This window comes from Eulemur rufifrons, chromosome 15 (assembly GCF_041146395.1).
Source record: "Eulemur rufifrons isolate Redbay chromosome 15, OSU_ERuf_1, whole genome shotgun sequence".
Lineage (NCBI taxonomy): Eukaryota > Metazoa > Chordata > Mammalia > Primates > Lemuridae > Eulemur > Eulemur rufifrons.
Genome location: NC_090997.1, coordinates 68808676 through 68822080, shown reverse-complemented (window position 1 = coordinate 68822080; position 13405 = coordinate 68808676). Strand labels below are relative to the sequence as shown.

The window sequence follows — 13405 nt, the reverse complement described above, 5'->3', positions numbered from 1 at the left end:
TCCAAATAAAGACACTGAGTGTGGAGTACAGAAGAAGGTATGAATCAAACAATGAAATTTGGAAATTGCTCATATGCAGATGATATTTAAAGTCACAGAATGGGTGAAATCACAAAGAAGTGAGTGAAGATAGAGATGAGAAAAAAGCCAAAACCACATACTTTGTATTCTCAACTTTAGGAGGTAAAAAAGAAGAGATGGAACTAATAATAAAACTGAGAAAGAGCAATCAATCACCGAGATGGAAGGAAAATCAAGAGAGTGTAGTGAACTGAAAACAAAGTGAGAAAAGTTTAAACAGGAAGAGGAGGTGATTAAATTGTGTCAAATGCAGGCAAGTCAGGCAGGTAACATAAAGACTGAGAAATGACCACTGGACATACCAGGTCATGTAAGAAGTCTGCACGCTAACCCGTAGATTTCACAATGTGGAAATATTTATGCCCTTGATGAAAGCAATTTCAGTGCAGTGACTGAGGAAAAATCTGATTGGAATGAATTCAAGAAAGAATGCAAGGAGAGAAAGTGAACAATGCAAGAATAGACAAATAATAAATTTTTGCTGTAAACGGAAGCAAAGAAATAAGGGTGTTGCTTAAACAGCAGTCTCCAACCTTTTGGACACCAGGGACCAGTTTCATGGAAGACAATTTTTCCACTGACCAGGGACAGGCCCAGTGGCCTCATCCCTAATAGGCCACGGACTCTCATTGGTCGGTGGCCCGGGAGTTGGGGACACAGAGTTAACAGGAAAACTCACAGGGGTTCTCAGAGGCAGAAAGGAGAATTAAGATGAGAAATAACAGTATACTTTTATAGTAATGACAATGATTTAGAGGAAGAAACAAATTGATAATGCTGGACAAAGAAAATTGTGGGAGTGATTACCCTGAATAGGGAAGAGAAAACGCTATGTAGTACACAAGTGGTGGAATTAACTTTATAAAGGAGCACAAAAAAAATAAATGAACAATGACAAGAAAGTATAATAGGTAAGTACAAATAACCACATGATAGTAAATGTGGTAATGATAAACTACGGAAATTCTCTTTTGATTGCTTCAGTTTTCTTAGTGAAATAGAAAGCAAGGTCATCAGCTAAGAGTGGGGGTAAATGAGAAGGGAGTAGAGGTAGGAGGACAGGAAACAAAATAAGAAACAGCCTGTTAATTAACAATCCTTTCTCTGCCAGCTTTCAAATAATGTGTATTAATATTAACCAATATAAATGTGAACTGGCCTGAAGTTCAGATCACTATATGAATTCTCAAGGTCCACATAACTTTTCAAAGTCCTTTATTTCCCGTGCAATGTTTCATTTAAAGGTAATAACTTTAAAAGGATGCTTAGAAAAATGTGGTTTAGACTAGCAGTCCCAACCTTTTTGGCACCAGGGATCCAAGGGACTGTTTTCACAGAAGACAATTTTTCCACCAGGGCCGGGGGTGGCAGGAGTGGGCAGTGGTGGTGGTTTTGAGATGATTCAAGCACATTACATTTATTGTGAACTTCATTTCTATTATTATTACATTGTAATATATAATGAAATAATTACAAAACTTACGATAGGTGAGGGACCTCTGGTTTAGACTACTAGTTTTATTAATTTTATAAATTTCAGTAACTTTCAAATAAGGAAATTCTTCAGGAAAAATATAACTACATAAATTTCAAAGGTATTATCAATTATATGAGAAAATGTATTTAAAATAAATTATTTATATAAGGTGTTTGCTATTACAAAGTTTTAGAAAATCTTTACTATTTGTCTATGGCTAAAGAACTCATAAAAAACCATGAAATGTATTTAGAACAAAAAGATCTCGAATTGTAAACATTTCTTAAGAAAAATCCAATACTGCTACTAAGCAGAAAAAAACAAGAAAAACATCAAACATGGCATAGTAAACGAATCATATCCTTACAATTAGTACCACATAATTAATACCTCAACACAAACATGTATGGATGCATGCCCTCTATTTCAAACGTGAGGGAAAAATGAAAAACGAAACTCTCGAAGTATATTTTAAAGAAAAGAATTTAAAGAGAAGTGCAATGTATAAACCGAGGTTCTTTTAGTAAGAACTTAATTTAAAAACAGGTATATATCATTCTAAGAGGTAAAATAAAGAAATGACTGTGATTGCTAAAACTATGACTCTAATTAGTAAGCCAATTCTATATATGCAAGTTTAAACATACAAACAGTAGATGAAAGATTTATCATCAGACATATTGACCTTTATTACCTCCTCAGACAAAATATGAACATTTTTCCCTTCAACTGTATAACAATCATTGCCAAATTATCAGTCTTAACATAAAATGCTCGTATTTGTTTTGAAAAGGCCTTTTGCAGGGTCCTTGCGTACCTCAGAAGTATTTTTTTCCTTGCATTATACTCACTCGAAATACTCATCTCCTCCCCTTCTATTATTAAACTGCAAATCATACAAAATAGTTTAAAACTGAATAAAGCCTTTGTTGTAACATTACTGCATAACTTTTTCCCTTGGGGAGCTGTGAAGTACACCTTACTCAAAACTTTTTTCTCTAAGATGTATCTATTAAACCAAATTTCTGGTTAAAATTTTAATTTTGTTCCCCATTTTATTTTTTGCATATTTTATAATACTTTAAATCATCTTTTTAGTTACATTATGTATTTGTCAATAAACATGGAACGAAACAGGCATGGAAGGTTGAGAAAGTTTTATGAATTATGATTAAATACATAATATGCCATAGAGTATGATAATAGATGAATGGACACAGTACAATGAGATTTTTAAGTCATACTTGCAGTTTAGATGAAATGTGGCAAAATCATGAATTCTTAAAACTGTAATGGTGAAAGTATAAATGAGAAGGCATACCAATTCATGCATTATCTTTATTGAATTTGAAATTTATTATTTTTTACCCCAAGAAACTTTATCACCAGATCTTAACCAAATTTTGAGCTTCTCATAGTGCTATATAGTCATTGCTCATTGTGCCCTTTAGTTCACATAGAAACTAAATTCAAAAGAAGTAAAATAGTTTTCTAAAAGTTCACCCATGTTCTGCCTTTCTAACAACAGCATCTTATTGGTAAGCAATAGAACTAAATTGGAATTTATTAATCTATCTTTCTAGAAGCAAAAATATTAGTAGATAGGGAAAAAGATATTCTTAGGACATAAAGGTTACAATGGGAAAGCACAAACAGTGGACCTGAAGGAATTACCTTAATCTCTCAGGAGGCTTCAGTTTCTTGTAAACTACAAGATTTCTAAAGTCATCTCCTAGATACATAAATATCTGGTTATAGTGGTTATCTCTGGGCACAGGAATTTGAGCAGTGGGAAGACGGGAAGGGAAATTTCTATTTAACTGTAAATCTTTTTAATTTTGTATATGTGCAAATATTGTCTCATCAATAAAGTATACAATCACTAACAAAAAAAGAGTCCTTTCAACCTCAAAAATCTACTATAAAGAAACTTAAGTTTATGGAGCTAGACTTGTTAATTTGTATATTTTACTCATACCTTACTAAAGTTTGGAGGAGGGTTTTTGCCTCTACATAAATTTGAGAGGGCCCATACAGCATTTCTTGTTGTTGTAAGTCTGTTTGAATTTGTTAATAAGCTGCCAAGAAAAAGAAAAAAAGGACTGTCACTTTACATTCATTTTTCCTCTTTATTTTCTATCATAACATAAAAATTCTCTTCAATATATTTATAAGATATTCAAACTGGTAAAATAGGATAAAAGCATCTTTAAAATTCATTACGTTTTCACAAACAAAAATAAACATATTACATTTCTATTTTCTAAAGTTTGAATCTATGATCTGAATGGATTCTTAAAAGAAATCATAAAACACCCTTATTTGAAAATAAAGGGTGTCATGGGAAATTTACTTATTTCTACATACATTTTAAAAAGTACTAGATTACCTTTGTTTTAATCATGGAAATAAAACATTATACCAATTCAGAAAGCATGGAATATAGGGTCAAGTTAAATGAAGATCATCTATTGACATGGAAGTTTTTTGTTTTGTTATTAACAGATGGCATGTCTCAGTGTTTTTTATTTGATTTGCAATAAACGCTGGTATCTACTAAGAAACTGAGTGTCTAAAACAAAATTTTTTCTTCTCAGACTCTTAAGGAGTTACTACTTACAGGTATTTTTTTTACAACATAGTAAGTTATATTTTAGTTATTCATATTTAAACCTAAAGTATTAATAGTAGTCCTTGAAACTTAGAGAGTTGTGGACCCTGTTGAGACCATAATCGATCCTTACCTCAGAAAAAAAGCACATACACCAAAATTTTGGCATGCAATTTCAGGAGTTTGTTAACTTCCTAAGGACTTCCACAAACCTGCTAGAAGTACAGAGAACCTAAGTTAAAAAAAAAAAATCCCTGTTTTGGAGTGACATAAGCAAAAATGGTACAGAAGAGAACTCTTGAGGGCCCATTTCTCCCCAGAAACACTGAAAATACTTGCAAACACTGTTAGAATCAACTGTATTGGAACTCTGGAGAATAGTCGAAAGTTTGCAGCAACTAAGAGAACTTTTAACCAGGAAACGGCTGAAATGTGGTAGGAAAGCTTTCTGGCATTTTAACTTACCCTTGCCTAATCCTCTCCCCAGCCTGGCAGCAGCCTTTAAGATGCCAGCCTGCATTTCCACTGTGGGTTCCTTGTTCTAGAGGGAACAGAGCATACCTTGTTTCAAAGGAATTGTGTTTGTCTCTTTGGACTGGTTTGGATGCTCTCTGAAAAACTGATATAAGGTGCTCGTCTTTGTTTTTCCTAACTGCGAACTCTCTCAAGGTGGCAAAGTAGCTATGTAAAGAATGTTCCTCAAAAGCATTAAAAGGCAAATAAATAAGATATTTGAAAAAAGGATATAATTGAGGCAAACAAGAAACACACTGAAAGCCTGGGTGAAAAGCTGGGAGTGAGATACTATTGGGAATGAAGGATTCAAAAAGCTCTCACATGTATCAGACAATATAGAAAGCCATGTACATGCGCAGGGCAGAGTGTGTAATCAGAAAAAACTTGAGGAGACCTTAAGCTTTCACCTCTGGCAGACCTATAAGCTTAGCACAAGCAAGGAATGAAGGCTAAGTCACAGTTATAATCAGCCTGGCTCAGCTTTGAAGGAGTGGCCCAACACAGAGCCAATCTGCAAAGACGTGGAAAATTTCTTTTTCTTTCTATGTGGCTCCAGACATTTAAGAAACCCTCTATTGTCAAATCACTAGCTAACTACTAAGTTAAAGGAATAGAGACTTCAGAGACTGCACATAACAAAGAATACAGGTTTGACAAAATTAATTCAAAAGGTCCCTAAACAAATAATTGTAACAAGCAGCAATACCAAAACCTGGAGAAAGAGGAAAATCTGATTTCCATAGTTGCCATATTATAATAATCAAAATGCCCATTCTTCAATAAGAAATTACGAGGCACAAAAAAATAAAAAAGTATGGCCTATTAAGAGTAAAATATATAAATTAAAACAAATTGTCCCTGAGAAACTACAGACATTGTATTTACTATACAAAGATTTTAAATCTATTGTCTGAAATATGCCTAAAAAAAGAACTAAAAATCCCAAAGACAAAGAATTAAGGAAACTAGGAGAACAATGTCTGGACATATAGAGAATTACATATAAGGAGATAGACATTATGAAAAGGAACTAAATAGAACTTATTGGGCTAAAAGTACAATAACTGAAATTAAAAATTCACTAGAGGAGTTTTGAAAGCAGATTTGAGAAGGCAGAAGAAAGAATCCATGAACCTAAAGATAGGTCCACTGTATTAACCAGTCTGAGGAGGAGAAAGAAAAGAATGATAAAAAATGAACAGAGTTGAAGAGACCTATTAAACAAGATCAAACATACCAATATATGCATAATAGGAGTCTGAGAAACAAAGGGGCAAAAAAATATGAAGAAATAATGGCTGAAAATTTTTCAAATTTGATAAAAGAAATAAACCTACACAACCAAGAAGCTAAACGAACTTGAAGTAGGATAAACTCAAAAAGATACACACCAAGACATATTATAACCAAACTGTCAAAAGCCAAAGACAAAATCTTGAAAGCAAAAAGAGAGAAGTGACCCATTGTACAAGGATTCTGCATAAAGATCAACATCTGATTTCTCACCAAAAACCATGGAGGATAAAGGCAATGGGATGACATGTTCAAAGTGCCGTAAGAAAAAAGAAAAGCCTGTCAACCAAGACTTCCATATCCAGCAAACTACCCTTCAAAACTGAAGGAGAAAGAGATTCCCAGATGAATAAAAGCTGAAAAAGGTCATCACCAGCAGATCTGCTTTACAATAATAGCTAAAGGGAGTCCTTTAAGCTGAAATGAAAGGCCAATAGACAATACCTCAAAACCATACAAAGAAAGAAAAAAACCCTGCTAAAGATAACTACATAGGTATATGTAACAGACACTATCACGGCAGTTTTAGGTTCATAGTTCCTTTTTTGCTCCTGTGTGTTTTAAAAGACAAACACATAAAATAATTATAAATCTATGGTAATGGGCAAACAATGTATAATGAGGTAATCTGTGCCAACAACTTTAAAAAAGTGGGACAGAAATGTATAGGAGCAGAGTTTTTGTATAATTTTGAAGCTAAATTGCTATAATTCAAACAAGGTTATTATAAGTTTAAGATGTTAAGTGTGTACCCTAGAGTAACCATTAAGAAAATAACTTAAAAAATATACGGTGAAAAAAAAAAGATATCACATATAGAAAAAAAATAAAGAAGCCTGAGCAAGAGTGAAACCCCCCGCCTCTACCAAAAATGGAAAAAATTAGCCGAGCAAGGTGTCGCAAGCCTATAGTCCCAGCTACTCGGGAGGCTGAGGCAGGAAGATCGCTTGAGCCCAGGAGTTTGAGGTTGCAGTGAGCTATGATGACACCATTGCACTCTAGCCCAGGTGACAAAGCCTCCCAAGTAGCAAAGACTACAGGCACATAGTACCACACCCAACTAATTTTTTAAAAAATTTTTTGTAAGGATGGAGTCTCACTATGTCGTTGCCCAGGCAGGAGTCAAACTCATGGGCTCAAGTTGTCCTCCCATCTCAGCCTCCTGAGTAGCTGGGATTACAGGAGTGTGCCACCATGCCCAGTTAAATTTTTTTTTTTTTTTTAGACATGGGTCTTGCTATGTTACCCAGGCTGGTCTCAAACTCCTGGTTTCAAGCAATCCTCCCACCTAAGCCTCCCGAGTGGCTGGGACTACAGGGATATGCCACTGTGCTCAGCATTGAAACTATAGTGGTGATAGCTGCGCAATATTACAAATGTACTTTATGTCACTGAATTGTACACTCTAAAATGGTTAAAATGGTAACCTTTATGTTACACGTATTTTATCACACTAAAAAAAAGTCTGTTCTAAAGATTTTCCTTTTCCTTTGTTCTAAAGGTTTTCAAAATAGATTTGAGGCCTCTCCAAAATACAACTCATTTAGAAACAAAATAGTTATACTGATTTTGTATAACAGGGGCTGACACATTTTTTCAGTAAATATTTTAGGCTTTGTAGGCTCTCTTCCTCTGTTGCAACTACCCAACTCTGCTGACACAGCATGAAAGCACCAAAGACATTAAATAAGCAAATGGGTATGACTGTGTTCCAATAAAACTTAATTTACAAAAATAGGGAGCAAGCCAGATTTGGCCTGAGGGCCAAAGCTGGCCGACCCGTATTGTATATTATTGTTCTTTTTTTGTATCAATGAGGTCATAATGGAAAAGTATATCTTTTCTTGTCCAGATAGGCTATTAATATATTATAAATTAAAGTTGAATTAAATTAAAACAACAAAGTATGTTAGGATATAGTCTAAAGTAGTAAAAGATTTACATTTACTGAGAATCAAATGAATTAGTAATAAATAAATTAAAACACTCACAGAACTGATCAAATGATATATAAATAGGAGTTTTCTATTTACTTAGGTATTAGCTAAATATGAATTTTAATGTGAACAGATAATCTATAATCATTATTAAGCTAATAATTTTTTCCTCTTACCCAAATAAAGAGCATCTAGTACCTTGACATAAGCTCCTTTTTATTACCTTTCTCAATTTTTTTATGAAACTTTAAAACTTTCGACAATCAAATTTTATAATGAAATATAAACAGTTTTTTTCTGAAACGTATTGTGTTTATAACTAGTGCTACATAGCTGGGTACTGTTTGCTCTCCATTAGTTTTATTTTTTAGTTTGATTTTTTCAGTTATGATTAAAAAGCTACTTAGGACTATTCTTGGGATTAGACCCAAGAAATGCTTACTAGTTCATAAACCGCTACCAACTTGAGATATTAACAAATAATAAAATGACCCAAAGACAGAGAACCAAAAGTAAAAAGTATATAAATCAGGTCAGAAACATCTCAAATTGAAACTTTAAGAGATATTTTAATAGTATAAACTTCAAAATGACTCTGATATTGAATTCTAAATTAGTATTTTCTTTTATAGCTCAGCTAAATTGTCAAATACTATCAAACATTAACTCTGAATAAGCCCATAGCAAATGAAATTGTACTTAGTGGTTCAATGCCTTGCACACAGTAGTTCCTCAGTTAATAATGGTTAAATGAGAAATCACTTCTTTCCCAGAAAACTACTTTATCTACAGGAGTAAAATGTCTTTTGCAAACTAATGTCCAGAAATTCATTCTTCTAATTTAATACCTTAGCTAGAGAGGATGGAGAATAGCACAGAAATGATAAAATTTTTCCTTCTAACCATCTCGATTTTTTTTTTTTTGACTACTTGCCATTGACTAATAAAGACCCTCTTAGTGAATCATAAACAACATGTATAAAAAAAACCTATCTTTCAAGTAATTTTATGTCATTTCTCTAAAGGACTTTACAGGGCAATTTCTTTTTAAAAAATGTGTAAAGTTGAAGAAGAAACCACTAGATAAGTCACTTTAAATAAAATTTTAATCCTGAAAGAAAAATCTCTTAAGATTTTTGTTCTCTGAACATTTCAAAATCAAGTATAAAAACCTCCTGACATCCTAAATACACCATCTGTTCAAGTATTAAAGGTTCCCTGCTACAACAACATTTAAATTTTATTATATTATAAACTACTATATATCTTTGTTTTGTAGAATAATTATTTTAGCACTGTAAGCATCAAGTAAGCAATGACCACTGTAGTGTTAAGTATGGCTTAAGATAACATAAAAGACATAAATATGACAGAATTTGAAAATTTCTCTTGGTTTACCTATTTTTAAGCTACTGAAGGCACAGTTAACCATAAGCCAAATTTAAAAGCCTCACTGAAGAACTTAATTGTGTACGTAGAAATATAGTGGTATATATAGTTTGTGATATATATTATACTTAATTGTGATAAATTTAAACAAAGTACTTACTCTAACAGAGGTGGAAGTATTTCACAATTCAATACAAAATCTCTGCATTCTGCATTGTCACCAGCAATATTACCAAGTGCCCAAACCGCCTTAGAAAAATAAGAACAAAATATAATCTTAAGATAATATCTTAAATAAGACACTCTTTTAAGAATGAGATTTTAGTATAGAATGAACAAAGTGATAGCTTTTAGCAACATACAAAAAAAAAGTAGGGCAGTAACAAAGGAAAACTTTTAAAATGCAATTTGATAATATTTTTAATCAAACTGAAAGACAGGGCATTTTAAAAGTTGTCCTTGCATACTAGCGAAGTACCTATCATGGTCAACAAAGCACAGTTTTTCTACTCTGAATCTACATGGAGACAAAATATATTTATTTAGTGAATTTTCCGGGTAGTCATGTACCACATAACAACATTTCAGTCAACAACAGACCACATATACGATGGTGGTCCCATAAGATTATAATATCCTATTTTTACTGTACCTTTTCTGTGTTTAGATATACAAATACTTATCATTGTGTTACAACTGCGTATTGTATTCAGTACAGTAAGATGCTGTATAGGTTTGTAGTCTAGGGGCAATAGGCTATACCACATAGCCTGGGTGAATGAATAGTAGGCTGCTCCATAGGTTTACGTAAGTATACTTTATGATGTTCACACAACCACGAAATCATAAATGACATATTTCTCAGAACATATCCCTGTCTTTAAGTGACACATGACTGTACTTATAGAAGTTTGATCCAAGAAATCCACTACGCCAAGAAATTCACTCAATGGGAAGGGATTGATTTGTAAAAGAAGAGGGGAAAGAGACAAAGCATGGAAAAATGAGTTAATAGCTAATATGAGAATTAGCTTGAATTGATCCCTAAAAATAACTTTAAGATTAGTTGGGGGTCATTATAATTTTTAAAATACATGGTAGCAGTGCCGGGTACAGTGGCTCATGCCTATAACGCTAGAGCTTTGGGAGGCCAAGGCAAGAGGATCGCTTGAAGCCAGGAATAGCCTGGGGAACAGCGAGACCCCATCTTTACAAAAAAAAAAAAGAAAAAACCCAATTAGCTGGGCCTGGTGGTGCAATCCTGTAGTTACAGTTACCTAGGAGGATGAGGCGGGAGGATGAGGCAGGAGGATCATTTGAGCCCAAGAGTTTGAGGTCTGTGAGCTATGATGATGCCAGTGCACCCTAGCCCAGGCAACACAGACCCTGTCTCAACAACAACAAAATAAATGGTAGTAAAAGATCAAATTATTCACTTACTAAATTTCAATTAGATGAGAAATTGTGTAAATGCAATTATCATTTATTATGTTCTCACTTCAAATTTTTCATGTAAGTACAAAAGTACATGTTACTTTTCAATTGTGAAAGTTATATTTCATGTTTAAAATATGAGAAAATTAATTACAAATCATAATCACAAATGGTACTTTCAAGAGAAAATTAAATTCTATTACATATAACAATACAAATTAGAAACTTACCTGTTCCTGAACATCTTCATGTTCAGAATTAAGAAGTTTGATAAAAATTGGAACAGCCCCAGTTTCAATCACTACCTTGGTATGCAGAAAAGTTCCAGATGCTATATTAGTTAATGCCCATGCAGCTTCAAACTAAAGGGAAAAAAGTAAAATAAATAAAAGCACCAAAGAAATGTCAGAAAGGAGAGGGGAAGAAGAGGAGTAAAGACTTAACTAGACAAGTCTGAGAGAAAGACTGACATAATTAATAAGATTTATTGTGAAGTCATTTTTCATAGGTGAAAACCTTTAGGGGGAAAAAAGCATTCTTCAATATGGAAAAATAAGAACTGAGAAAGAATATAATGAAAATTTACAAAATCAACAAAATATAAACACATTTGAATTTATAATTCATAAAATTCCTAATATTTATTATTAGAGAGCCAAGTGTTCTAAAGCAAGCAGTTAAAAATAAGAATAAAGACATACAACTATTATGTACTCATCATAATTAAAAATAAAAATAATAAATAAATAAGAGACACTACTTAATAGAGCAATAGGGAACTTAAGATCATAAAATTTCCCTAAGGATCAAGTAACCCCAACCTCCTCTTTTAAGAAACAAGAAAATCAGAAGTTGAAGGATATAGGTATTTGTTCAACATCAAGTATTCATTATTAGCAGATCCTAGATTAGGACTTCTGGTATCTTTAAAAAAGTTACCCAGTATCAATTCAATTAAAATTCAAATATACATTATGGATTTATAACAGAAGCAACTGAGAAAATTCAACCTTGACTCCAAAACAATATACAAGTGAAATACTGAAAGCAACTTACAAATCCACAGCCAATCTAAGCAGCAACTATAGCTTAAAAAATATTTCACATGGACAGCTCTTCACATGAACAGAGACATCACTATGAATAAAAAAAAATGCACCCAAAAAGCATTACTGAAATACTGAAACGTACAGTTACTATTATGTGTAAAATTAAGAAAAAATTTTAAGGAAGGAATTTATTTTTATTTATTTTTGTTGTTGCTCTGCTTTGTCCATATTGCGAAGGAATTTACGTTAAAAAATAATGAAGACCGTAATCCTAACTGATTGTAGATAATGAAATAAACTAAAGGACAATTAAAAGGTAACTCTACAAAATTGTCCTTGGTATCCCTAGGAGAAAGCATTAGTGAAGACTGGTAAATTCATAAACCTACCAGCAGACAATTATAAGCAAGTGAGAACTGTGAAAAACTGGAGTGCATGGCTACAATTTTTTAAAAAAATGAACTCTCTAATTTTAAAAAAAGAGGCAGAACTCTTGCTCTGGTCCATTTCATCTTTACTATCTGGCAACAATGCCTACTCTTCTGATCTATCAAAAGAAGCCAAAACTCTGGATATTCATTTGAATTTCCCCAATTTTTAAAAGTCGAGCATCTAATTTACAAGTTTTAAAACATGTTCAGGCCAAACAAAATTTGTCTGTAGGCCAGTCTGGCCTATGGGCCCCAGTTTGAAGCTCTCTGCATATGCTGTCCTCTTACCTAATATTAATTTTCCTCTTTTTAGTATGCCAAACTCTCCTTCATCCTTGACATCAGTCCTGCAACATTACCTTTGTGAAGTCTTCCCTGACTTCCCCTAAATAGAGTAAGTTGCTATATTCTCTGTGTTCCCAGAGCACTTTGTTTATCACAGATATGTTTTATGTCTGCCTTTCCCAGCAGAGAGTAAAGAACTTCTGTAGACAGGGACAACATCTTAATTTTGGAACTACAGTATCTTCCATAATATCTGGCTCAAATCAGCACTCAATTTTATTAAATATTTACTCATTTCTTCTTTCATTCAGTTGGAATTAAAAAGGCAAATAATAAAATAGATATCAGGAGGCTTGGATTTTAGTCTGGACTCAGGGTTTATATAAAGCAAAGGAACTAGATATCATGATCTCTAGTTCAAAATAATTGACAATAAAATTATAACATAAATAAAGTAGACCTTTCCTCAGGGACCTTTACTGTAAACATTTTCAACAATTTTTCACGTTCATATGTACAACACATTCCTTTGCTTACACCTAAAATATTTCCCAAATTATTTACAACTCTTAAGTTGTAAATTCATCAACTGTTACCCAAATAACAGTTCTCCACTACCAACAACAGCGCTGATAAGTCAGGTATAAATCTTGTGCAACTCCTAATACATAGACAGAATTCCACCCTGTCTTCTTACTTAAGACATATTAACTGTAACTATATCATGGTTGAGAAGCAATGATTTTTAGGACAACTCTAACTTTGGTCACATTTTTAGTAGATAATACTAATTTATTCTTTTTTGGAAAAAAGAGCTAATTAATCAGCTAAAAATGTTTTTTTTTTTTTTTTTTTTTTTTTTGAGACAGAGTCTCACTCTGTTGCCCAGGCTAGAGTGAGTG

The 13405-nt window shown here is 32.9% G+C and overlaps 1 protein-coding gene across 1 annotated transcript in view; it reads right to left on the bottom strand.

Annotated features, from left to right (window-relative positions):
• KPNA5 (karyopherin subunit alpha 5) overlaps positions 1-13405 on the bottom strand; it is a 38951-nt gene that overhangs the window by 12687 nt on the left and 12859 nt on the right. Inside the window, exons 6-8 of the mRNA XM_069488061.1 lie at positions 10969-11100; positions 9465-9553; positions 3537-3636 (exon numbers count right to left, since the gene is read on the bottom strand). Coding sequence (XP_069344162.1) covers positions 3537-3636; positions 9465-9553; positions 10969-11100 — 321 coding nt within the window. The remainder of the gene's footprint in view (positions 1-3536; positions 3637-9464; positions 9554-10968; positions 11101-13405) is intronic.